The sequence below is a fragment of the Cherax quadricarinatus genome, chromosome 9, assembly GCF_038502225.1.
Source record: "Cherax quadricarinatus isolate ZL_2023a chromosome 9, ASM3850222v1, whole genome shotgun sequence".
Lineage (NCBI taxonomy): Eukaryota > Metazoa > Arthropoda > Malacostraca > Decapoda > Parastacidae > Cherax > Cherax quadricarinatus.
In genome coordinates this window covers 22,159,437-22,185,951 of record NC_091300.1, presented here as the reverse complement: position 1 = coordinate 22,185,951, position 26,515 = coordinate 22,159,437, and the positions used below count along the sequence as shown (strand labels likewise).

Below are 26,515 nucleotides of genomic sequence, written 5' to 3'. Positions count from 1 at the left end.
GAAACGTTCAAGCAATAAATATACCCAAGTGTTGTACATGTGTTTGATTCATGAAGTTGTTGGTATTGTATACTGTCAGTAACACGACACTCAGCCTTTCCTCACCTAGCACGTCGACCCACTAAACACATGTTTGTTCCCCAAAACTTTCTCAGTAACATCTGGACACTAAATAGCAGTTTATGATTTACACGTCATTTTACATGTTCATGTAACTGAAGGAAAGACTAGCAATCATACCAGTGTGTAAAACGTTAAACAACCTTCCGGTTTTATACTTGTATAACAGGACGGTAGTACGTCGCTGGACGGTTCCGTGTACCAATTTACAACCTTTCATATCACAACCGAAAAGCTCTGGGTTCGATTCTCAGGCCGATGTAGCATTTAAACAAATTTCCTTATACTACTAATGTTAAGTACTAGGGAAAACTTGATATACAAATATAAATCTCCAAACCTGCTGGAAGTATTGAGATGTTTGGCTAAAAGCATCTACACCTATATCTACGCATCTACATATCTTCCCTCTGGGAATAACAAAAAGGCACAATACCGTGACTGGAACGATACACAAATAACCCGCACATAAAAGACAGAAGCTTACGACGACGTTTCGGTCCGACTTGGACCATTTACAAAGTCACACTGTGTGACTTTGTAAATGGTCCAAGTCGGACCGAAACGTCGTCGTAAGCTTCTGTCTTTTATGTGCGGGTTATTTGTGTATCTTCCCTCTGGGTGTAGATGTTATAAAATACCGACTCACTGTAAGGCACAAAAACATGTATGGAAGTTTTATTAACCGATAACTTTCGTTCTTACTCCAAACTTCAAGGCTTGTGTGTATCTTACTTATTGTTTCTTCCCTCTCTCCTTTATCACAGTTAAAAAGATGTTGCTTTCATGTTTACACTAAGCGAAAGGATGGTTGTTGTCCTTGAACGTAGTGAGGTAAACTAGGTTATAGCTCAGTCTTATTTTCAGAGTCAATAGTTACCAATAGCAAGTACTTCTTAACATTAAAACTGGAGTGGGTCAGCTCCAGTATATTGTACTATGGTAAATATACTCGGGCTGATTGTGTGGTCCCACTGTAGCTCCGGAGTTCGTCACTTCCCTCTGCCCAGTCCCGGCTCAGGCCTTCTGGTTTATGACCTAATCAGTCAGGCTGTTGGTGCTGGTCGCACGTAGTTTAACGTAGGCACCACAGCCCGGCTGATCAGGAACTGGTCAAGCTCCCTATTAACGACAGCTAGGAGTCTCTCGGTAATTCTCCCTATGTATGAAGGAAAGATATTGAAAAATGTTGGTTCCCTTACACTTCTGGAGTTCTCTTAGTGTACTCATTGCACTCGTGCTTTTCATTGGGGTATTTTACACCGTCTGTCGAGCCTCCTGTTTTCAAGTGTTGAAGAATTCTTCAACACTTGTTCAACCTTTGGACGAAGACCTACTTCGACTAGTGGATGGTACCACTATGACCCCGCCTCCGCCTGCTTCACCTCACCTCACTACAGTATATAAGCCACGTCTACGGCCCTATGCTGTACATTCTACAAGATTGATGGACTGAACACATCGACTCCAGGCTGAGGGACTGATTACCTCATACTCCTCCTCTCCTTACGCCTTCCTCTTTATATTGGACTGATGAAGCCACTGTGTGGCGAAACGTTTCCTGAATAAAGATTCCCATATGCTGCATAAGTGTCTCAATCTTCAACTTATCGGTTTTTCAAACCATTCATCACAGGCTGTTACTGCTGGCCGCACGCAAGCTGACGTACGAACCACAGCCCGGTTGATCAGGTACTGATTTTAGGTGCCTGTCCAGTGCCTTCTTGAAGACAGCCAGGGGTCTATAGGTAATCTCTCTTATGTATGCTGGGAGGCAATTGAACAGTCTTGGGCCCCGGACACTTATTGTGTTGTCTCTCATTGTACTCGTGGCGCCCCTGCTTTTCATCGGGGAATGTTGCATCTCCTGCCGAGTTTTTTGCTTTCATATGGAGTGATTTTCGTGTGCAGGTTTGGTACCAATCCTTCCAGGACCTTCCAAGTGTATATTATCATGTATCTCTCCCGTCTGCGTTCGAAGGAATGTATACAGATCAAGGACATTCAACCGTTCCCAGAAGTTTAGGTGCCTTATCGCACTTATGTGTGCCGTGAAAGTTAAAATTATCCATCATATGATATTCCTTGCGTTTGTCATAAGAACACTTGTGATTCTTGAAATATCTAACATTATCACTCGTAAGTCCCCCACATTGACCTTCCTCTGTACTGAGTGATTAAAGTTAGTTTTATGCCGCCCAAATTTTTACTCCCAATTTTTCCAAAGTGGAGCATGAAATTTGCCCTTGTTGAAAATAAATTTTCTGTGGCCCACTGGAACACATGGTTCATATCAAGTTGAAAATATACCGTGTTCTCAGTGGGTGCCACCCGGTACAAATTCTAGTATCGTCTGCAGAGGATGATGCAATACCGTGATTTATATCGATGTTTATGTCAGATATGAGAATGAGAGACTATGGGCGAGTACGGTGCCTCGAACAGAATGTTAGGCTTAGCACTAGCAGCCCATTAATTTACTTTGCTGTTATTGCTTGGAATCTGTTTGCTAGAAAACTAAATGTTAGTTAATTCTTTTGCACGCATTTTGTGCGCTATTATTTCCTGATTACACTTATATTATTGTACCCACGGAACAAGTGGTATTCATCAATAACAACACTGCACTAGCCAAGGAGTCGAACCCATGCTGTTTTGGCCAAAACAGCATGGGTTCGACTCCTTGGCTAGTACAATGTTGTTAATGATTACACTTGTCGAAAGTTTTTTTTTTTTTGGGGGGGGGCAACGTCTATGTACACGTGCATATCACATATCCTGCTCTAAACCCACCCATGTTGCGCTGGGCTGTGTCACTGTTGTGAATTCACGTGTTTAGCAATCTTATTTCTTGAAACTCTTTCAAAGAATACATAACCCGCACTTAGGAGACAGAAACTTATGACGAAGTTTCTGTGTGACTGTGTGACCGAAACGTCGCCATAAGTTTCAGTGTCGTAAATGTGGGTCATTTGTGTATTCCCCCAGCCACGCTTTTTTTCAATCTGAGATGGTGAAGACTCCATCGTCTTGTATTAGAATGAGAAAAATGTGTGGTGCAGGGCGAAACATCTCTCCTGTAACGATAATTAGATGTTGCACATGTATCTTATTCATCAACATACTGGTATTGTATGTCTTTGATCTAATTTTTAGACTTGCAACAAGATGTTAGTTTAATGAACACGGGCAACTTTTGACATTTTCCTCTGCAATGTTTTTCTCAACTGTCGAGACAATGCACTGGATTATTTTTGTTGGCTTAACAAAACTAAAGGTAGCAGTCGTAAATGTTTTATTATTTGCACTTGTCCCTTTACCTAAAATTTTCATGACTGTACAAAAAAGACTTATGTACAGGGCAAAACATTTATTAAAGGAAACGTTTCGCCAATCGTAGTGAAACGTTTTCTTTAATAATTGTCCTTAACTGTGCACAAGTACCTTTGCACATCTTATCGGTATCACCATACCGTAGAAGTAAATAATATTAAATACCAACACCATGGAAATACAGCATAATATGATCTTTTGTTGATAATAAAGGATCGCATTACGCTACGTTTCTCTTTTTTTCCATGACCACACTATTTACCTTCATGTTCCTTACTATTTGTCAGGTCTCCCTGGTGATGATCTTATCAGGTTACCTGGTCAACACTTGCCTTTAGTAAGTTCATCTTTGCAGAGATATACCTAGTTGGATGAATCTTATTCGAGCCAGCTGGCCAAGGAGTTATTAACGCACTGAAGTTTACGACTCGATTGCCATTGGTTTAAAATTCCACCTGTTCAATGAAAGAGTTAGTCTTGTGTGGTGATTTAACATAAATAACAAAAAAAAGGCACAATACCGTGTCTACCTGTTTAAGAAACATGTTAGTATGATTGGAGCATAATAATAGATCACTGTACTAGACCTACTGTGCCTTACTAGACAGCTTGCTCACACCCACCATACTCATGCAAGCACTCGCTAGATTGATATTGAAGCCATAATTGTTAATTTCGGGAAATAATGTCGACCTTGTGATTTGCTCGGAGTACGGTGATGTGACTTGTGGTGTTGTCTCGCTCCCAGACCTCAGCTGGGGCTGGGAATGTGAGTGTGTGGAGCAGTCCTTTTAACCCCTCCCCCCTGCCAAGAGGAGTGACCTCATCCCTCTCATCTGACCTTACCTCTCTCACCTGACCTCTCTGACCTTGCTTTTGTAATGTTCACCTCTGCTGTGGAAAGTTCCATGAAGCATTGTGCTGAAAATTTTGTTGAAATTACACACAGATTAATGTTCCGAACAGATACGTAAATGTTCGATTTTATGATCCGGCTTTTATATATGATTATTTGATACAACGAGTTTTTTAGTACATCTTCCGTCTCCCAAGTAAAACTCAGAAGCGGCATTAGAACATTGGAAATGATATAGGAAAGTAGTGGCTTGGCACTAGAGTTGTAGATAAGTGGAAAACGCCGCTAAGTGGAGTAATTAAAGCAAGTATTTTGTAGCTTTGAAAAGAGGCGAATAATGGGTGAGTTTATTGAGAGTTGAGCCGTTCCTTGGACTTTCACTGTTCCTTCCATTCATCCAGGATCTGTCACTTACTGTGATACCATGAACGCTTATGGTGCAACTTGTAAATTCAGATTACATAAAGAATAAGTCACAATTAAGTTGGACTTTTCAGTGTTTGTCATACCAAATCTTGAGTGAGTGTTACTGGACTATGAAAGTCATCTGAAGTTTCAGCACCGAGTTGTGAAGTGCTCCAGCAACGGTATTGTAACTTAATTTTTTTTTCAACAGTCATCTGCACGATAGTCAGTGAAACTTTGTTGTTGGGTTATTCGTAATAAGACTTGTCTCAGTAGTGCCAGCCCTGTGGCTGGGCCGCGGCAAATTAACGATCTCTGTCTTGTGAAAGTGGGGGTAGCTAACATCTCTAGGGTGGTCCACTACAGCGGTGTCCGCTGGCCGATACAGTGGTCACTGTGTATGGAACTTTCCACAGGTAGCATAGACACCCACAGCAGGTGAGGTCGCTCTTCCACGATGCGGCGTGCACACAGCCGTTTGCTTATATTAAGACTAATGCAATTAAGTCCGCCTTAATCTACTTAAAAAATAATAGTATAGCAAGTATAATACAGTATACATTGTATAGCAGGTATAATCCAACATACATTGATAGCAGGTATAATACAATACATAGTATAGCAGGTTTATACAGTATACATTGTATAGTAGATATAATGCAGTATACATTGTATAGCAGATACAATACAGTATACATTTTATAGTAGGTATAATAAAAGTATACATAGGTATAATAAAAGTATACAGAGTCACGACTTAGATCGTGACAAACAGTATATGGCCGATAGTGGGAGGTGAAGGTCACTATACTTGTTTTGAATAATAAATTAAGTACAGCAGAGCGGATTTCTCTCTCTCTCTCTCTCTCTCTCTCTCTCTCACCTCTCTCTCACCTCTCTCTCTCTCTCACCTCTCTCTCTCTCACCTCTCTCTCTCACCTCTCTCTCTCTCTCTCTCTCTCTCTCTCTCTCTCTCTCTCTCTCTCTCTCTCTCTCTCTCTCTCTCTCTCTCTCTCTCTCTCTCACACACACACACACACACACACACACACACACACACACACACACACACTCACACACACACCTAGTAGCGATCAGTGAAGAGGCGGGGCCAGGAGCTCGGACTCGACCCCCGCAACCTCAACTAGGTGAGTACACACACACACACACACACACACACACACACACACACACACACACACACACACACACACACACACACACACAGGGGCCAGGAGCTGAGTCTCGACCCCTGCATCCACAATTAGGTGAGTACACACACACACACACACAGAAACAAGAGGTCACAATTGGAAGTTGAAGACTCAGATGAATCAAAGGGATGTTAGGAAGTATTTCTTCAGTCATAGAGTAGTCAGGCCGTGGAATAGCCTGGAAAGTGACGTAGTGGAGGCGGGAACCATACATAGTTTTAAGGCGAGGCATGATAAAGCTCATGGAGCAGGGAGAGAGAGGATCTAGTAGCAATCAGCGAAGAGGCGGGGCCAGGAGCTATGAATCGACCCCTGCAACCACAAATAGGTGAGTACACACACACACACACACACACACACACACACACACACACACACACACACACACACACACACACACACAGGGAGGCAACAACGCGTCATGGTACGTGACGAGGTGTCAGAGTGGGCGCCTGTGACAAGCGGGGTTCCACAGGGGTCAGTCCTAGAACCTGTGCTGTTCTTGGTATATGTGAATGACAACGGAAGGGATAGACTCAGAAGTGTCCTTGTTTGCAGATGATGTGAAGTTAATGAGAAGAATCAAATCGGATGAGGATCAGGCAGGACTACAAAGAGACCTGGACAGGCTACAAGCCTGGTCCAGCAACTGGCTCTTTGAGTTTAACCCTGCCAAATGCAAAGTCATGAAGATTGGGGAAGGGCAAAGAAGACCGCAGACACAATATAGTTTAGATGGCCAAAGACTCCAAACCTCACTCAAGGAAAAGATCTGGGGGTGAGTATAACACCGAGCATATCTCCTGAGGCGCACATCAATCAGATAACTGCTGCAGCATACGGGCGTCTGGCAAACGTACGGATAGCGTTCCGATACCTCAGTAAGGATTCGTTCAAGACTCTGTATACCATTTACGTCAGGCCCATACTGGAGTATGCAGCACCAGTTTGGAATCCACACCTTGTCAAGCACGTCAAGAAATTAGTGAAAGTGCAAAGGTTTGCAACAAGACTAGTCCCAGAGCTAAGGGGATTGCCCTACGAAGAAAGGTTGAGGGAAATCGGCCTGACGACACTGGAGGACAGGAGGGTCAGGGGAGACATGATAACGACATATAAAATACTGCGCGGAATAGACGAGGTGGACAAAGACGGGATGTTCCAGAGAAGGGACACAGACACAAGAGGTCACAATTGGAAGTTGAAGACTCAGATGAATCAAAGGGATGTTAGGAAGTATTTCTTCAGTCATAGAGTAGTCAGGCCGTGGAATAGCCTAGAAAGTGACGTAGTGGAGGCGGGATACACAAATAACCCGCACATAAAAGACAGAAGCTTACGACGACGTTTCGGTCCGACTTGGACCATTGACAAAGTCACACTAACAGAGGATGAGCAAGACGGCTATATATAGGCAGGAAGAGGTGGAGGTAGTAGTAGTGGTAGTAGTAGTAGTAGTAGTAGTACAAGAATTGTATATAATACCGACAGGATGAAATGACACATGCACAACACCCGGGCATCCCCACCGTAGACGGGAACCATACATAGTTTTAAGGCGAGGTATGATAAAGCTCATGGGGCATTGAGAGAGAGGACCTAGTAGCAATCAGCGAAGAGGCGGGGCCAGGAGCTATGAATCGACCCCTGCAACCACAAATAGGTGAGTACACACACACGCATGACACATCTGTCCTGTAAACCTTTCATTCATTCAGTAATTCAGAGTTGTCGCAAGGCTCCTAGGAAATTTTATAAGTTGAAACAAAATATTATTCTTTGGAAATTTATTATTGTGTATTACCTGATTATACACAGATGTAGATATATATATAATACTACCTAAGTTACTTTGCTTTCGGGTACAAGAAAATAAATAAACTTGATGGGAACACTTGGCAATAACTCTCCTCTCACAGTGGTAAGGAGCTCAGATGTTACCGCTCCTATAAATATTGTCACATGCCTATAGTAGCCTCATGCTTGGAATTTTCCTCCAATATATTTCCATTCACTCTTCATATGTGCATTGGACTATAGGCAAATTCAGTACAAATATTGTAAGTTCGAGATAGAATAAAAAAAAAAATCCTGATTGATTAAAGGCTGTAGTGATAATGGTATGTGGCATCTGCCCGCTACACCTGACACTATATAAGCACCAGCAGGCTGGAAAAGGGTACTAGTTGAGAGTAAGGCTTAAGTGTATCTATACGAGTTTCCAAGAGGTAATCAGGTTGGAGAAAGACCTGTTCACTACGCTCAATTTCATGTTGAACCATCGTAGTGAACATAAGATTATATTTTACACTGCCTTTTGCAAGAGGAGGAGGAAGAGTGTCAACAGATAAATTGTTTACCGGATCTGCTACAAGACGAGCAGTAAGATTGCACATTATTTATCAAGACTACAGCAAAATTATCAACAGCTATAACCTGTTCGTTTAATCAGACCTGCATTTCGACTGCCATCATGACTGTCGGGACGTGTGGTAAGCTTGCATATTTAAACTTACGAGTGATTATTTTTTTAAGCCATGTGTTAACGGTTAATTTGTATTTATATTTACATTAATTGACTAAGCTTTTGTCTTTATTTTGAAACGAAGCTTAGTAAGTTTGAGCATTTTAATTGTGGACAGTTGCAGAATAAAACGATATGATCTTGGTAACTAAGAAAGTCTAGGTAACTCATATGCCATATTGCGGAATCGTTGACAAGTAAATAAGTTTTTATTTAGGCCTCATTTATAACTTGAAATTTTTCAGTGGTTTTATATAGTAACTTACGCAGAATTTAACCCACAATAACCCAATGAAGTCTTCCCATTAAGTTGCCTCAATATTGTTATCTTTTTATTTGGTTTTATCTGCGTATGTAAATATTATATGAATAATAGAAAGAACATGTCATAATTGTTTTAAAAAGATGCAACTAAACAGTGCAAATAAAAATATAAGAGCTCGGAAATAGGCTTATTGGTGCCACCACAGGCAGATCTTACACCCAACTGTTCTCATTCATTTCATTGTTGAACCGATTTTTTTTAATCTACCAAAAAATATTTGCTTAATAACCACTTGCCAGTTTGTTCTACTCCACTGTACATCATTTATGTCCCCCGTCTCCTGGTATTAGACACCTTTCTGGAGAGAAAGTCCGGTGCCACTAATTTGTCTCTGTAGATTTTTTGTATGTAGATTAGATATGTTGACCCTTCATGTAAGGTTTCAAGTGTATTTATGTTCATTTTCTAATATAAGAATAAAGGTACACTGATCTACTGCAATCCTACTCAGAGGCCTCAAGAGACCAGAAATGTGCTGCATAATCTGAATGTGGTCTTACAAACGTGCCAGTGACACTCATTATCACAGAATGGGTGGGCTTGAACCTATGACAATCGAGTCCTAAAACTCGAAGAGGCCCGTGTGCTAACCATAGAAACAGTTGGTCCACTGGTTAGCACACGAAAATATAACATCAGAACATAATCCTGTATATCAGGAAGAAGCATTTAGGACTAATTTCGTATACTCTTTGGTTCTAATTATGTTCATATCCTCTATCGTTTATTACCTCTGCTGACTTTAATGGAATGGGGTGAAATTTGTAACGTGGTTCTTGTTAGAAATTTCCAGTAAGCATACTGGTCCATACACAATAAAGACGTGTGCAACAATTGTAAATTTATTTTGTAGTTGATAAAGACACAAGCAGCAGACAACTTTTCGCATGCGCAGCATTTTTTTTTTTTTAAATCTAATGACTTAACATTTTGCCTGAGCAGGCTTTTTTTTTATCTTAAAAACGTTCCCAGTTACATAATATAATAACAAGACTAGAGGAGATCCACAACATCCCTACTGGCCCATGTTAGGCAGGTCTAACACACCTACTCATGTATTGTGCCTGTTCAACTCTTTTTTTCGTTTCTGTTGCTTGTCTTTATCATTTACAACTAATGCCATCTCTTAGCCTGGCTAAGAAAGTGACCATCTTCCTTGAAGGTCGAGGGACTAATCATCCTAAACTGCCTCTCCATGTTTACTGTCTCTAGGATTTCTGTAACCTCTTTATTCGATTGGTGGAACCTGGAGATTATTATATTCATGAGGGAGGAAACGCTCAACTCCAGTAGGCCTGCTACAGTTCTCCCGCTTTCTTATTTAAGGATTTTGCAGCGTCTGGGGGAATGTGAGACATTCAGGTTCGATCCAAGGAAACGGAGCACGGGTCCAATTCCATAGATGAAGAGCTTTACCGGCACCAAGGAACCTCACTTAAATGAGGAGTGAAACCTTGAAGAATGAGAGAAACATTTCGTCATTAAAGATATAGCGCGTCTTGCACATCATGATAATATATAATGTTAATCGTAAGTGCTAAAAACAATGAAACGAAAATAGTAAAGATCATTGCCCCCATTAAAAGCTCTTAACAAACAAGTGATTAGATACATATTATCAGTTGCTGTTCATCAAAGATAAGGAAAATTAGCAACTACTTGTATACAAGCTTAGTGTTGTAACTACTGTGATGGAGTGTGGCTGTAGTGAAGCATCTCTGGTCTTAACCATGTGTTGTTCAAGACTGATGAACAGGACACCAGATGAAAGTCTAGCAGATGACATCTGGATAGAAATAGTGCTATGATAACTTTTAAGTGTTAATCAAGGTCATTGATTATATAAGATGTGCGCATTTCAAGAATTGTGCATATGAGAGTGGATGATAAGGCGTATTGCTTAGTAAATAAGCGAATTGAAAATTGAGGCATACTGTAGTAGGCTTACTTGCCCATTTTAGGCAAGTCTTACTTTGTCTATCAATTCCTACTCTCGGGATTTTTTTTTAGTGTTTTGAGAAAACCAGTAAAACCTGCAATTTGACGAGTGAATAAGTTAAGATAACCATTTTTCAGAAAGTCTACACTTGACTTAATCTAGGATAACCTTGCGTTTAGACGTCTCATTACAGTAAAGCTGCTGAAGTATTAGAGATCTTGAGGTTTCAGTATATTATGACATGATCTTGCTACAGTCGCCTGGATAATATGCCAGCCAAGCTTATTAACAGGTCTTACAGGTGGACAGAGAGGCTGTCCATGATAACCTAACTCTAGCTGTGGTTACAATAAGTGTGCAAACAATAAATCGTATTTATTACTCTATTATAATTGTTAATAAACGTGACCTAGTGTTTGCTCATGTGTCCTTTTAAACCGCATGCATCAGTTACTGAAGTTTATACTGTAGTCGTATTATGGTAAACAGTTTTACTGTATTCGTAGTAATCTAGTTTTACAGTACTCGCATTATACTGAGCATAATTGCATTGTCATAGTGAACACAGTCAGCATATTCATGTTTTGGTGAACTTAGTTTAACAATGCTCTTGTTGTGAACATTGTTTCACAGTAAGAGAGAGAATACTCATGTTACGGTGAAGTTTTACAGTATGAAATATTATAGTGAACATATTTCACAGTACCCATGTTACAGTGAACATTTTCAGCTGTATAAAGTGTTTAGAAAACTAACATTTTCGCTACCTGTGTTATGGTGAATATATTATCATGATGCCCATGTTATGATGAACATAATTTCACAATATTCCTGTTAGTGAACATAGTTTCACAGTACTCATAGTGAACATTTAAGAGTATTGTACTTAAAAAAAAAAAGTACCACTATACTGTACTGTTTATTAGTTACTGTTTACATACAGTATGTTCATTAGTATGTATCAGTTTTGCATACTAGTATCCCATGTCAGTAGATCTCTAAGGTTTGATAAATATTTATTTCATTACTGCAGATTATTATTCATCAGCTAAAAAATGAAGCAGTTGTAACCAGACTTTAATATATCATAATGTATTTTCAGGTGTTTACATAAAAAAAAAATTGTTACATGAAAAAAGGAAAAATTGTGATGGACTAACAAAAGTGAAGTGACAGAACTTTCATTGTGAACCATTCAGCTTATTCTCAACTCATCCTGTCAGACCAACTTAAAAACCTGGTCATAACCCTTCGTTCTAGTTTCCTTTTTAAATTGTGGTTAAATTTCCTCTTCTGCATTGGTACTAAGTGCCACCCTCTAGACTTAACCAGTTTAGTGCTGTTATCATTCAGCTATCCCTGATACCATTAAAATGTTGACCTATGACATTATAGCATATATTTACCCTGCGGCCTTTGCAGCCACACGGGGCATTACCAGTCATGAGGACACCAACCACCCTCATCGACCACGGTTAAGTTCACTCAAGAAACCTCAAAGCCATAGTAGCAGTGAACACCCCAGCAACCAACATAAGAACAGGAGGCAGTCACTACAGCACGAGTACGGCCTGATTCCAGACTTCTGCGACACACCAGCCTACGATAGTTGCGTTGATAGCAGTAATGAATGGAAGCCCAATCCTGAATATAATGCTACCAACAACAATCAAACGGATATCCTTGATCTCAATCAGCTAAAGGTAGCCATAACATTTAGTATATTGTTTCTTTAGATCTGTAAATTTTGCCATGTTATTCTTTCTATTAATAACCAAGAAGTCTTGGTTAATAATTTTTCAGTACAACATTATAATTCCTACGCAGGACTTAAAAATATTGATTATAAAGCTTAATATCCTCATGATTTGTTGAGTTACTTAATATATACTATATTGTATTTATGGACATGCTACCTTTTACAATTTTTGTTATATTGAAACTGATATTTCCCAATAATTTTAACTCAGTATGAAAAAACATTGATATAGTGTATGTTAATTCTCATATTGACTCTTATTACAGAGTGTCAGCAAGGCAATCCCTATTTCAGCTTACCCAAAATCTCTAATACAGTGGCCAGTAGACGGATCAACAAAAAACAAACGCATTTCTGAGGTTAAGAAACAGGTAAGTTGTGTTATCATGAAGATATTCATGGAATAAATAAAAGTTAGTGATGCTGTTTAATAGCATTAATTGTATGTATATACATGTACTGTAAATATATTATAGATATCTTTACTTTCATTTTCTTAAGAGGTACAGTAATTGAACTTAATGTTAAGGAAAATTTTTTAACTCGGCAAACATTTAGAGAGAGTAATTCACATTAGCACTTAAGGCTTACCATGATAGACCTTATTAGGATGAACACATTGTATTTCAGGTAAAACTTCTCGGTAATTTCATCAAGATGACAGTTGGTGGTGGTCATCATGCTGAAGCTCTGTCAGATGACAAAACTCCTACCAATCCTCCACCCTTCTCAGGTCATGTGGATATGTCCAGGATCCCTGTTCATAATCTTGCACACACAGCAGACGAGACATCAATGGCCAAGTGGGAGGACATTGAAGCATTGATACAAGCAGGGAGAATGAAAGAGGTAAACTTGGCATGCCTCAGTGTGTATCTTAACCCTTTCAGGGGCCAGAGGCCAAATTTCAAAGTGTGCACCAGGTTCCAAGAACTTTCAAAAAATAATTTTGTTATTTTTTTCTTTTGAAATGGTAGAGAATATTTTTCTGAAGGTAATAAAACAAAAAGTATGAAATTTGATGGATAATTGACGAAAATATGCTCTCGCAAATTTTGATGTGTTAGCGGTATTTACACATCAGCGATTTTGCCGACTTTGACTCCCATTTTAGGCCAATTACATTATTCTGCAGAGTAACTTTCTTGGAATAGACCCTTGTTGCAACATTGTTGTGATAATAAAAGCTTGTTTGACATTTTTTTCAAATCCATGTATGTCAGTATTATATCTGTATATATATATATTTTTTTTTTTTTTTTAACAAATTGGCCGTCTCCCACCGAGGCAGGGTGACCCAAAAAGAAAGAAAATCCCCAAAAAGAAAATACTTTCATCATCATTCAACACTTTCACCTCACTCACACATAATCACTGTTTTTGCAGAGGTGCTCAGAACACAACAGTTTAGAAGCATATACGTGTAAAGATACACAATATATCCCTCCAAACTGCTAATATCCCGAACCCCTCCTTTAGAGTGCAGGCATTGTACTAACCATTTCCAAGACTTAAGTCTGGCTATATAAAAACCGGTTTCTCTGAATCCCTTCACTAAATATTACCCTGCTCACATATAACATTCGTCTCCATTCACTCCTAACGCACAAACTCATGCACGCCTGCTGGAAGTCCAAGCCCCTCACCCACAAAACCTCCCTTACCCCTTCCTTCCAACCTTTTCGAGGACGACCCCTACCCCGCCTTCCTTCCCCTACAGATTTATACGCTTTCCATGTCATTCTACTTTAATCCATTCTCTCTAAATGACCAAACCACCTCAACAACCCCTCTTCAGCCCTCTGACTAATACTTTTATTAACTCCACACCCTCTCCTATTTTCTACATAATATTTACACCACACATTGCCCTTAGAGAGGACATCTCCACTGCCTCCAACCGCTTCCTCGCTGCTGCATTCACAACCCAAGCTTCACACCCATATAAGAGTGTTGGTACTATTATATTTTCATACATTCCCTTCTTTGCCTCCATAGAAAACGTTTTTTTTCTCCACATGTACCTCAACACACCACTCGCCGTTTTTCCATCACCAATTCTATGATTAACCTCATCTTTCACAAATCCATCCGCTGACAAGTCAACTCCCAATTATCTGAAAACATTCACTTCTTCCATACTACTCCTCCCTAATTTTATATCCAATTTTTCTTTAAATCATTTGATACCCTCATCACCTTACTCTTTTCTGTGTTCACTTCCAACTTTCTACCTTTACACACACTCCTAAACTCGTCCACTAACCTTTGCAATTTTTCTTTAGAATCTCCCATAAGCACAGTATCATCAGCAAAAAGTAACTGTGTCAATTCCCATTTTGTATTTGATTCCCCATAATTTAATCCCACCCCTCTTCCGAACACCCTAGCATTTACTTCTTTTACAACCCCATCTATAAATATATTAAACAACCATGGTGACATTGCACATCCCTGTCTAAGACCTACTTTTACCGGGAAGTATTCTCCCTCTCTTCTACACACCCTAACCTGAGCCTCACTATCCTCATAAAAACTCTTTACAGCATTTACTAACTTACCACCTATTCCATATACTTGCAACATCTGCCACATTGCTCCTCTATCCACTCTATCATATGCCTTTTCTAAATCCATAAATGCAATAAAAACTTCCCTACCTTTATCTAAATACTGTTCACATACGCTTCAGTGTAAACACTTGATCTACACATCCCCTACCCACTCTGAAACCTCCTTGCTCATCTGCAATTCTACATTCTGTCTTGCCTCTAATTCTTTCAATAGACAAAAATTCAGTTACTTACCAGTAAGATGTATTAATGTCATTCTTCAGGCCAAGTATATTGTTCGGGAGACAGACTGGAGTCTAGGTAGTCCAGCCCGTGAAAACCTTTGGCGTGAGATATGCCGTCATCATTCTTCTGAAAAAGATTTTGGAGACTACTATTACTGGGATACTGTGAAGCAGATTTATGGAACCACTGGTAAGTGTGTATTTCCAGAAATATTCAGTAATTCATTATCCTTTATTTAAAAAAAAAATAAAAAAAAATATTTTACTTTCTGTATGTGTATTTGTTTATGGAAATATAGAGAGGATGGACAGGGATAGGTTGACTAAAGGGTGGATAAATGTGGGGTGGAAGGTAAAAAAAGAGGGGTCATCCTAGGAATGGTTGGAAGAAGGGGGATACACAAGGCTTTTGAATTTTAGGGGCTTAAGCATCCAACAGCCTGTGTGAGCGTGTTAGATAAGAGTGAATGGAGACAAGTGATTTTTAATGACATGCTGTTGGAATGTGAGCAAGGCAACTTTTATGAAAGGATTCAGGGAAACTGGAGATGGTCCTGGAGATGGGAAGGGCAGTGCTTACACTTTGAAGGAGGGGTGGGGATGTTGAAGTCAGAGGGGTAAACTCATAGTGATGTCAGCACATTTCTAGAAAGATGGTGATTGAGTGAATGTGTTTTCTTTAGATCACTCTACCTAGGCATAATGGGTGGGAATGTATTTCAGAGGGTTATTTGAATTGTAATGTATGCACACAGTTATGTTTAAAACAGTGTGTAAAAAAATTTTTCTTTAACATTTAATGTTTAATAATCATTGAAATTTTGTAATTCAAAGACTCATTTTACTACTGTGTTGATGTTTGAAAAAAGATACTAAATCATCTGGAGATCTAACAGTCGATTGTTCACAGAACTCTTGGAGTGTAGTGTCCAGTTGCCAGCCTTCATTGATACAAAATACAAGATATCTCAGTCCCTTTCACCTAGAGGAGTAACAGCCTGTGAAAGGGTTATCTCTGTGATAGCATTCAGTCACCCAGCCATCACATATGCTCCAGCTCTGTATGCCATGACATCTTTATTACTTCATTACATGGATGGTATGTTGTGTTAAGATTTTCCTGCATCTTTCTGTGGCAAAAAAAACTGTTTAGATATTGGTAAAAGAATGTTGTGTAATATGTCAGTGTATCATAAACATAGTGCTTGAAGTTTCATGATTTGTCAACAGAAGTGGATGCCTACAACTGCATGGCTGCCCTTGTTTGTGGAGCTCAGAATAAGTTTCTTACGCAGACTAAAATTGCAAATGAAGCACACTGGAGAGCAGCAGTGATCCTGGGTAAAAAGCATATTGTAAGTGTTAAAAGTTATAGCTAGTTAAATTTTGTATAATTTCAAGTAGATTACTAACATGTCTCATGTGTTATTAAGTTTATTATAATGTTTTGCATCTTTAAGTACTACATATTTATTTTACATATTTTATCTTCAGAGAGGTGCCTTTTCAACTCTGTCCAAATTTGGAGTTCCTGAAGAGCAAATAGAGGATGCTTTCCAGAACTGGATATGGTGGATTTTAGCTGCTTTGCCCATCACACATGTGGTATGTATCTAGTTATCCTGGGATTTAGATACTCGTCAAATATGTCATTCCATTCCGAGTTTTCATATTGTTTCTGTTGACATTTTTTGTTCTAACATACACGTGCACAGTTGTGTGATGGAATTACTTTTTATTTAAAACATTTTGGAAAAGAAGTTTTAGGTTTATTTTAATCAGTAACCATCTGTATCTATTTTACATGCAAAGTTAAGTGATAGAATAATTTTTATCATATTGAAACACCAATAAGTGTAATATTATGATATTGCATTTTGCAATCCTCTTGAAGGTACTGTTAGTAAATCTTCATTTGCTTTTCCTTATTTCTTTATAGGTACGCATTCTTGATTGCTTTCTATTTGAAGGCTCAAAGGTCTTGTTGAGAATTGCATTGGCTATTTTCCATCTGTTTGTAAAGGCAGTAACTCACGATCCAAATATGATTGCATCTCTTCCAAGTCGAGGGCTAAATGAATCCATCATGCACTTCTGCCAAAATATACAAGTATGTATGCCTATCTCTTATAATTTTAGACTAAGTTGATGGTGCCAGTGGTAGATCAACTGTTCTAAGTAGTTGATAGTGCCAGTGGTGGATCAGCTACTATATATTTAGTTAGGGTACCAGAGGTGGATTAACTGCTATAGGTAATTGAAAGGGAACAAGGGGCTAGTAACCCCTTCTCCTGTATACATTACTAAAGTTGAAAAGGGAACCTTTTGTTTTTCTGTTTTGGGCCACCCTGCCTCAGTGGGATACATCTGGTTTGTTTAAAAAAGAAGGTAGTTGAAAGTGGCAGTGGCAGATCATGTACTATAAGTACTTGAGATGGAATGTAATGGTTGTATCGATATATGTTCACTCACATTGTGCTCAAGATGAACAGTCTTTATGGTAGTAGGTTGACTTGAAGCGCAAATATATATGTATATATGTATATATGTATGTGTATTGTATATATATAGTATATATATATATATAATATAATTTTTTTTTTTTTTTTTTTTTTTTTTTTTTTTTTTTTTTTTTTTTTTTTTCCAACAAGTCGGCCGTCTCCCACCGAGGCAGGGTGACCCAAAAAAGAAAGAAAATCCCCAAAAAGAAAATACTTTCATCATCATTCAACACTTTCACCACACTCACACATTATCACTGCTTTTGCAGAGGTGCCCAGAATACAACAGTCTAGAAGCATATACGTATAAAGATACACAACATATCCCTCCAAACTGCCAATATATATATATATATATATATAAAAGTTTACACAAAAATGTCGGAATGTGAATTTTCTTTTCAATCTTTTTCTTGATTAAACTGTTTACTATTACTGCTTCAGATTATCTTAAACTTTGAACTGAAAAAAGGTTTTCTTAAGTAATTCATATTTCACTATTATATAGATGCTAATAATTGCTTACAAGTGGTTTATGAATTAAATGTATTTTTCTGTGCATATAAATTTATATTTTCATTTATTTTTACAGATTTCTCCTCAAAAGTTACTGAAAACTGCTTTTGGTATCCGGGCTTTCAGCAAGTCAGAAATCACTAAAGTAGTTGTTCAAACAGAGATGTACCTCAAAAGCCAAAGAGTGATGGGAGGCACTGGAAGTGGGGCAGGACAGATGCATGCTCCAGAAACGCCAACATTAAATCGTTCTGTATCACTGGAAGGCCTTCCTACTTCAGAATCACAGTCTAGCATCCAGATGATGTCTCACACCCTTACCATCAAGGAGGTACTTGTGCAGCTTTGATTGCTTCACCTTATGCTTTGTGCTTTTTTATTAACACTCATATTGCAAGTATTTGTTTTTGCATGGATGAATATTTTGGGTTAAGGGAGCTGTTAAAAATGTAAAGCATTACTGTATGCATTTTGTATAAATTAAAAAAATAACCACTTTCCTCATTCATTTTGACTAGTGTAAGGGTTAGTCAGTCTGTTAGCAACACGTTCTTCCTTGTTCTTAGCATATGTGTTATTTTTGGGGTTTTAGGTTAAAAAATATGAAATACATACATTATATTGAAATAATACTGTACAGTCTTTTAGTAAAATGCCTAAAATTAATTTTTTTCAGAGGCTGATCAGTAATTTAATAAAATTATGATTTATGATAGAGATGAATAAATTTGTACAGTATATGGAATTTTTGTGCAGCTAATGCAAAGAAAAAAATAGTAAAATAGTAGAAATGGGTGTGGCATTGTCAGTAAATTTTACTGAAATAAACTTTATAGAATGATAAACAGTATGAGTAAACCAAGGGAACAGATGAATATCTGTAATGAATGAAAGTAAATTAATGTGGAATGGATAGAACAGAGGCAGAAATTTCAAGTTTGGGACAAGGAGGAGGAAGATCTATTAGAATGAGTTAATGACCAGAAGTAAGTGTAAAGTCAGTGAAAGTGATTAGTGAACTAAAAAGTAGATAAAGCAAGATGGGTGGATAGGAATACAGCTGAGATAATGAAAACAGGGGAGATTCATATGCTCTAATGGTTAGTAGATTTATTCAGTGTGTGTACCAGATTCACTCTCTCCTAGCCTCAAGGGCCCTATTATACCTCCTCTTAAAACTATGTTGATCCTACCTCCTCCACTTCTTGAAGGTTATTCCACTTCCTGACCACCATTAAACTGAAGAAATACTTCCTTGCTTCCCTGTGACTCATCTGTGTGTTTTAACTTCTAGCTGTGACCCTGAGTACCCATTACCCACCACAAACAACCTATCTGTGCTCAGTTATTACTATTTTGTTTGTTGTTATCTTGTCTTTCCTGGTTCTTCTCTCCTCCAATGTTCCTAGGTCTAATTCCATTGGTAAATGTAAATCACATGTCTTCTCTCTTGCTGAACTTTGCTCTTTAAAACAGCCTTTTGTCATGTGCATGTGATACAGTGCATCTAGATATTCTTGGGTGAATTACTCAGGTGCTTTTATTTGGCTATGGGTATAATTTACATAATTTTAATCAGTAAATTACAGTCACAAATCTTGGTCTTTTAAGTATTTCTAAACGCTTGTAAAATCTGGTCTGCTGAAGCTTTTATCTTCTTCGATATATAACATTTGACATTGATTCTCAGAGGAGTGCCTTACTTATATGCTACCAATTAACAAATACTTCTGTGCATGCTGTCACAAGGGATCTCGCTCTCCTGCTCCTCGTGTGCGAACTATGGGACAATATCCCATTCACAACATCAAATCGATGATCGTCTCAAAGGACGAGGTTTGTCCTTTGCTTTACTACTGTCTAACTTAAGATGGTCTGGCTTTGGTTATTCCTACTAATAGGTATTGGAGACTGAATGAATGTGCTTCATTTTGCCATTTGTCTTAGTTTCAGGAATTCAAATACAGTGGACCCCCGACATTCGATATTAATCCGTTCCTGAGAGCCATTGAATGTCGAAAATATCGAAAGTCGAATTAATTTTCCCCATTAGAAATAATGGAAATCAAATTAATCTGTGCAAGACACCCTAAAGTATGAAAAAAAAACTTTACCACATGAAATATTAATGCAATGGAATAATAACAATAACAATAGATTAATAACAATAGAATAATTGACACTTACCTTTAATGAAGATCTGGTGATGATTGATGGGATGGGAGGAGGGGAGAGTGTGGATGGTGTTAGTGTTTAGAAGGGATATCCCCTTCCATTAGGACATGAACTGGCAGCCTCACCATGCCTTACCACACTGTGTATGCCACTACGATTCTTAAATCTTTCAAACCAACCTTTGCTGGCCTTAAATTCACTCACATCACCACTAGTTGCAGGCAATTTCTTTACCAAATCATCATGCACTCCGACACACGCACTCCACTTTCGTACTTTGTAATTATCTCTTTCTTCATTTCAATAGTCATTAGCACCTTTTTTCTCAAAGGGTTGGCACTAGAAGCTTTCTTGGGGCCCATGCTTACTTATTTTGCAGAAACAAGCACCAAAAACAGTGATAATATGGAATGTACCGAATGTATCCTTAGATGCGCACACACACTGGCTGGCTTGTAAACACTGGCACACACGGTGCAGTTCAGGCCACACGTGGACACGTCTCATACGAATCGTATTAAATGTCGGATTTTCCATCGAATGTCAAGTCAAAATTTTTGCGTTAAAATGCATCAAATGTCGGATTTATCGAATGTTGATGCCATCAAATGTCGGGGGTTCACTGTACTGTATATACTTAAAATGAAATGGAATTTGTCAAGAAACTTGAGTTAAATACAGTGTTTATATTTAAATGAAAGCAAGTGCATAGTATTTACATTTGGTGAATAGCAACACATTTTTCATTTTACATATTTTAAAATATATTATATTTTTGCAGCTACTGACTCTCTGGTCATGGCTTCCTATGAGGATGACAATGCATCAACCTACTTTGCTATACACCACAGAGGAACATGGCTGTTCACTTACAACTTTCTTCCAGGTTAGTCTTTAATTTGTATTCCATATTCTTTTTACTGTTGTATGTACTACACTCAAACTCATAAGCTGATACAATATTTGTAATAATGGGATTTCCTTGGGTGCTAAGCAGGACTTGTAAATTGGGGAAGTGATATTAAGAGACCAGCTTCAAAAGTACTGAACGTAGTTTGGTATTACATAGCTAAGAAAACTTTTTCTGTCAGTAGACTAGAACAGTGGTCTTGCAGTTGAACGTATAATCTAACTTGAAAATTTTATGGGTGTTATCATTAAAGGAAATATGTTTATTGGACAAATTTCTTGAATGGATTTTGATTTTTGGTTAAAAAACATAAAAATAAAAAAATTATCCCTTTTATTATGCATAAAATGATTGTGTCCACACATACATAAATACACAGTTTACATTTTCATGTATTCCAATGGATGATGTATCAATAACAGAAGTAGCAGTTGGAAAAAGAAAAAAAAGCCTATATGATCACAAAATGAACAGAAGTTTTAAACATACAAGATCAGATAACAGGGTATGAAGAAAAGGTATACAGGTGGGCCCTGCTTATACAGAAAGCTAGGTTTTGGGCTACTGCTGTGAAGTGAAAATCACTGTAAAGTGAAACGTGGACTTTTTTCGCTTTCAAATGCATATAAAAACCTGATAACATGTTTACACTATCATATATTTAGTGAGCAATGTAACTAAGCCTACAAAATGCATATACAGTACACAACTTCTTCCTTTCAACAAACCGGCCATATCTCATCAAGGCAGGGTAGCCCAAAAAGAAAAACAAAAATGTCTTTTTTAAATTTAGTAATGCATACAGGAGAAGGGGTTACTAGCCCCTTGCATGGAGTTTACCTGGAGAGAGTTCCTGGGGTCAACGCCCCCGCGGCCCGGTCTGTGACCAGGCCTCCTGGTGGATCAGAGCCTGATCAACCAGGCTGTTACTGCTGGCTGCACGCAAACCAACGTACGAGCCACAGCCAGGCTGATCAGGAACCGACTTTAGGTGCTTGTCCAGTGCCAGCTTGAAGACTGCCAGGGGTCTGTTGGTAATCCCCCTTATGTATGCTGGGAGGCAGTTGAACAGTCTCGGGCCCCTGACACTTATTGTATGGTCTCTTAACGTGCTAGTGACACCCCTGCTTTTCATTGGGGGGATGTTGCATCGTCTGCCAAGTCTTTTGCTTTCGTAGTGAGTGATTTTCGTGTGCAAGTTCGGAACTAGTCCCTCTAGGATTTTCCAGGTGTATATAATCATGTATCTCTCCCGCCTGCGTTCCAGGGAATACAGGTTCAGGAACCTCAAGCGCTCCCAGTAATTGAGGTGTTTTATCTCCGTTATGCGTGCCGTGAAGGTTCTCTGTACATTTTCTAGGTCAGCAATTTCACCTGCCTTGAAAGGTGCTGTTAGTGTGCAGCAATATTCCAGCCTAGATAGAACAAGTGACCTGAAGAGTGTCATCATGGGCTTGGCATCCCTCGTTTTGAAGGTTCTCATTATCCATCCTGTCATTTTTCTAGCAGATGCGATCGATACAATGTTATGGTCCTTGAAGGTGAGATCCTCCGACATGATCACTCCCAGGTCTTTGACGTTGGTGTTTCGCTCTATTTTGTGGCCAGAATTTGTTTTGTACTCTGATGAAGATTTAATTTCCTCGTGTTTACCATATCTGAGTAATTGAAATTTCTCATCGTTGAACTTCATATTGTTTTCTGCAGCCCACTGAAAGATTTGGTTGATGTCCGCCTGGAGCCTTGCAGTGTCTGCAATGGAAGACAGTCATGCAGATTCGGGTGTCATCTGCAAAGGAAGACACAGTGCTGTGGCTGACATCCTTGTCTGTCAGATATGAGGATGAGGAACAAGATGGGAGCGAGTACTGTGCCTTGTGGAACAGAGCTTTTCACCGTGCCTGCCTCGGACTTTACTCTGTTGGCTACTACTCTGTGTTCTGTTAGTGAGGAAATTATAGATCCATCGACCGACTTTTCCTGTTATTCCTTTAGCACGCATTTTGTGCGCTATTACGCCATGGTCACACTTGTCGAAGGCTTTTGCAAAGTCTGTATATATTACATCTGCATTCTTTTTGTCTTCTAGTGCATCTAGGACCTTGTCGTAGTGATCCAATAGTTGAGACAGACAGGAGCGACCTGTTCTAAACCCATGTTGCCCTGGGTTGTGTAACTGATGGGTTTCTAGATGGGTGGTGATCTTGCTTCTTAGGACTCTTTCAAAGATTTTTATGATATGGGATGTTAGTGCTATCGGTCTGTAGTTCTTTGCTGTTGCTTTACTGCCCCCTTTGTGGAGTGGGGCTATGTCTGTTGTTTTTAGTAACTGTGGGACGACCCCCATGTCCATGCTCCTTCTCCATAGGATGGTAAAGGCTCGTGATAGGGGCTTCTTGCAGTTCTTGATGAACACGGAGTTCCATGAGTCTGGCCCTGGGGCAGAGTGCATGGGCATGTCATTTATCGCCTGTTCGAAGTCATTTGGCGTCAGGATAACATCAGATAGGCTTTCTTTCTTTCTTTCAACACACCGGCCGTATCCCACCGAGGCAGGGTGGCCCAAAAGGAAAAACGAAAGTTTCTCCTTTTACATTTAGTAATATATACAGGAGAAGAGGTTACTAGCCCCTTGCTCCCGGCATTTTAGTCGCCTCTTACAACACGCATGGCTTACGGAGGAAGAATTCTGTTCCACTTCCCCATGGAGATAAGAGGAAATAAACAAGAATAAGAACTAGAAAGAAAATAGAAGAAAACCCAGAGGGGTGTGTATATATGTGCTTGTACATGTATGTGTAGTGTGACCTAAGTGTAAGTAGAAGTAGCAAGACGTACCTGAAATCTTGCATGTTCATGAGACAGAAAAAAGGACACCAGCAATCCTACCATCATGTAAAACAATTACAGGCTTTCGTTTTACACTCACTTGGCAGGACGGTAGTACCTCCCTGGGCGGTTGCTGTCTACCAACCTACTACCTATAATCAGATAGGCTTGTGTTAACCAAATTCTGTGGCTCTCTCATAAAAAATTCATTTTGATCTGCGACTCTCAGTCTGGTTAGTGGCTTGCTAAAAACTGAGTCATATTGGGACTTGAGTAGCTCACTCATTTCCTTGCTGTCATCTGTGTAGGGCCCATCTTGTTTAAGTAAGGGCCCAATACTGGACGTTATTCTCGACTTTGATTTGGCATAGGAGAAGAAATACTTTGGGTTTTGTTTTCTTATGACATGCATAGCTTGTGGAGGAAGAATTCTGTTCCATTTCCCCATGGAGAATTACTACATATACAGACGCCCCCAAACTTACGAACAAGTTACATTCCAGAAGGCTGTTTGTATCTTGAATTGTTTGTAAGTTATTTTGCTTTTTTTTTTTTTTTTTTTTTCATCAAACCGGCCGTATCCCACCGAGGCAGGGTGGCCCAAAAAGAAAAACAAAAGTTTATCTTTTTAAATTTAGTAATTTATACAGGAGAAGGGGTTACTAACCCCTTGCTCCCAGCATTTTAGTCGCCTCTTACAACACGCATGGCTTACAGAGGAAGAATTCTGTTCCACTTCCCCATGGAGATAAGATGAAATAAACAAGAACAAGAACTAGAAAGAAAATAAAGAAAACCCAGAGGGTTGTGTATATATATGCTTGTACATGTATGTGTAGTGTGACCTAAGTGTAACTAGAAGTAGCAAGACGTACCTGAAATCTTGCATGTTTAAGACAGAAAAAAGGACACCAGCAATCCTACCATCATGTAAAACAATAAGAGGGCTTTCATTTTACACTCACTTGGCAGGATGGTAGTACCTCCCTGGGTGGTTGCTGTCTACCAACCTACTACCTAGATTTAACCCTTGAGGGTTGACAGGCCCTCTCCGAGACTTGCTCTCAGGGTCGGCCAAATTTAACCCTTTCAGGGTCCGTCCCGTAGATCTACGGCTTTACATTCAGGGTCCAAACCGTAGATCTACGCCATGAGCTCAGCTCACTCTGATAAACTGTGAGTGGTACATTTGGGCCTAGATATGAGAGAATACATCTATGTGGTATGTGTGCACCACATAAAACAGATCCTGCAGCACACTGTGTATAATGAGAGAAAAAAAATGAAATCATGATTTTTCGATTAAAACGGCAACTTTGCAGTGTTTTTTCATATGTTTTTTATAGTTGTATTTGCGATTTCTTGGTCTCATTTGATAGAATGGAAGACATATTACAGAAATAGAGATGATTTTGATTGGTTTTAGCACTGGAAATGGCTTGAAACTGAGCTCAAAGTAGCAGAAATGTTAAATTTTTGCCGATATTCAAGAGTAAACAAACAACTTCACACGTCTAATACACATCAGCTGGTGGGTCTAATATACATTCACAAATATGGTGATGATATTTATACAATTATTACAGTATTGCATAACAGTAAATCTTCTATTTTTTGGTGTGAGTAAAAATTCATTATGTGAATAAAAAATCAAAATGGAATTTATTTGTAAAGCCTCAAAACATAACTAATGAACAGAGGAAATGTTAGTTTAGTGCCAGGAATGCCTACATTGTTCATTCTGGACCCTATTTTGAAATTGGAATATTTTGAACTTTGTGTTAAATTGGCCAAATTAACAATTTCCGATCACTTTATTTTGTAGCTGAAACAGTTGACTTGGTGATTTCTTGTGCTCAATCGATAGAATAGAAGTAATACTAGTGAAATAGCTAAGAATTTGGTTGACTGGAATAATGTAATTGGCCTAAAATGGGAGTCAAAGTCGGCAAAATCGCCGATTCGTAAATATCGCTGACATCAAAATTCGCGAGAGCATAATTTCGTCAATTTTCCACCAAATTTCGTACTTTTTGTTTTATTACTTTCACAAAAAGATTCTCTACGATTTTATAAGAAAAAATAACAAATTTTTTTTTTTTAAATTCTTGGACATTGGTGCGTGACTCCAGATTTGGGCCTTGGACCCTGAAAGGGTTAAAAAAAAAAAAAAAATTTTTTGTTCTTATGAAAAGATAGAGAATCTTTTCCCGATCATAATGACACCAAAAGTATGAAATTTGATGGAAAACTTACGGAATTATGCTCTTGCGAAGTTAGCGGTCTTGACGATGTTTACGCATCGGCGATTT

The 26,515-nt window shown here is 38.8% G+C and overlaps 1 protein-coding gene across 5 annotated transcripts in view; it reads left to right on the top strand.

Annotated features, from left to right (window-relative positions):
- The window catches only part of sky (GTPase-activating protein skywalker), a 90,239-nt gene that overhangs the window by 57,502 nt on the left and 6,222 nt on the right, over window positions 1-26,515 (top strand). The window contains exons 1-12 of one of the 5 annotated variants that reach the window (XM_070083314.1): window positions 8,094-8,420; window positions 12,139-12,419; window positions 12,742-12,846; window positions 13,106-13,324; window positions 15,312-15,462; window positions 16,183-16,371; window positions 16,503-16,627; window positions 16,767-16,877; window positions 17,212-17,382; window positions 18,366-18,620; window positions 20,039-20,125; window positions 21,246-21,350. In XM_070083314.1, coding sequence (XP_069939415.1) covers window positions 8,402-8,420; window positions 12,139-12,419; window positions 12,742-12,846; window positions 13,106-13,324; window positions 15,312-15,462; window positions 16,183-16,371; window positions 16,503-16,627; window positions 16,767-16,877; window positions 17,212-17,382; window positions 18,366-18,620; window positions 20,039-20,125; window positions 21,246-21,350 — 1,818 coding nt within the window. In that variant the 5' untranslated portion in view covers window positions 8,094-8,401. Of the gene's footprint in view, window positions 1-8,093; window positions 8,421-11,837; window positions 12,420-12,741; window positions 12,847-13,105; window positions 13,325-15,311; window positions 15,463-16,182; window positions 16,372-16,502; window positions 16,628-16,766; window positions 16,878-17,211; window positions 17,383-18,365; window positions 18,621-20,038; window positions 20,126-21,245; window positions 21,351-26,515 lie in introns of those variants that run through there. The other 4 variants (XM_070083313.1, XM_070083318.1, XM_070083312.1 and 1 more) reach the window with 4 other exon arrangements.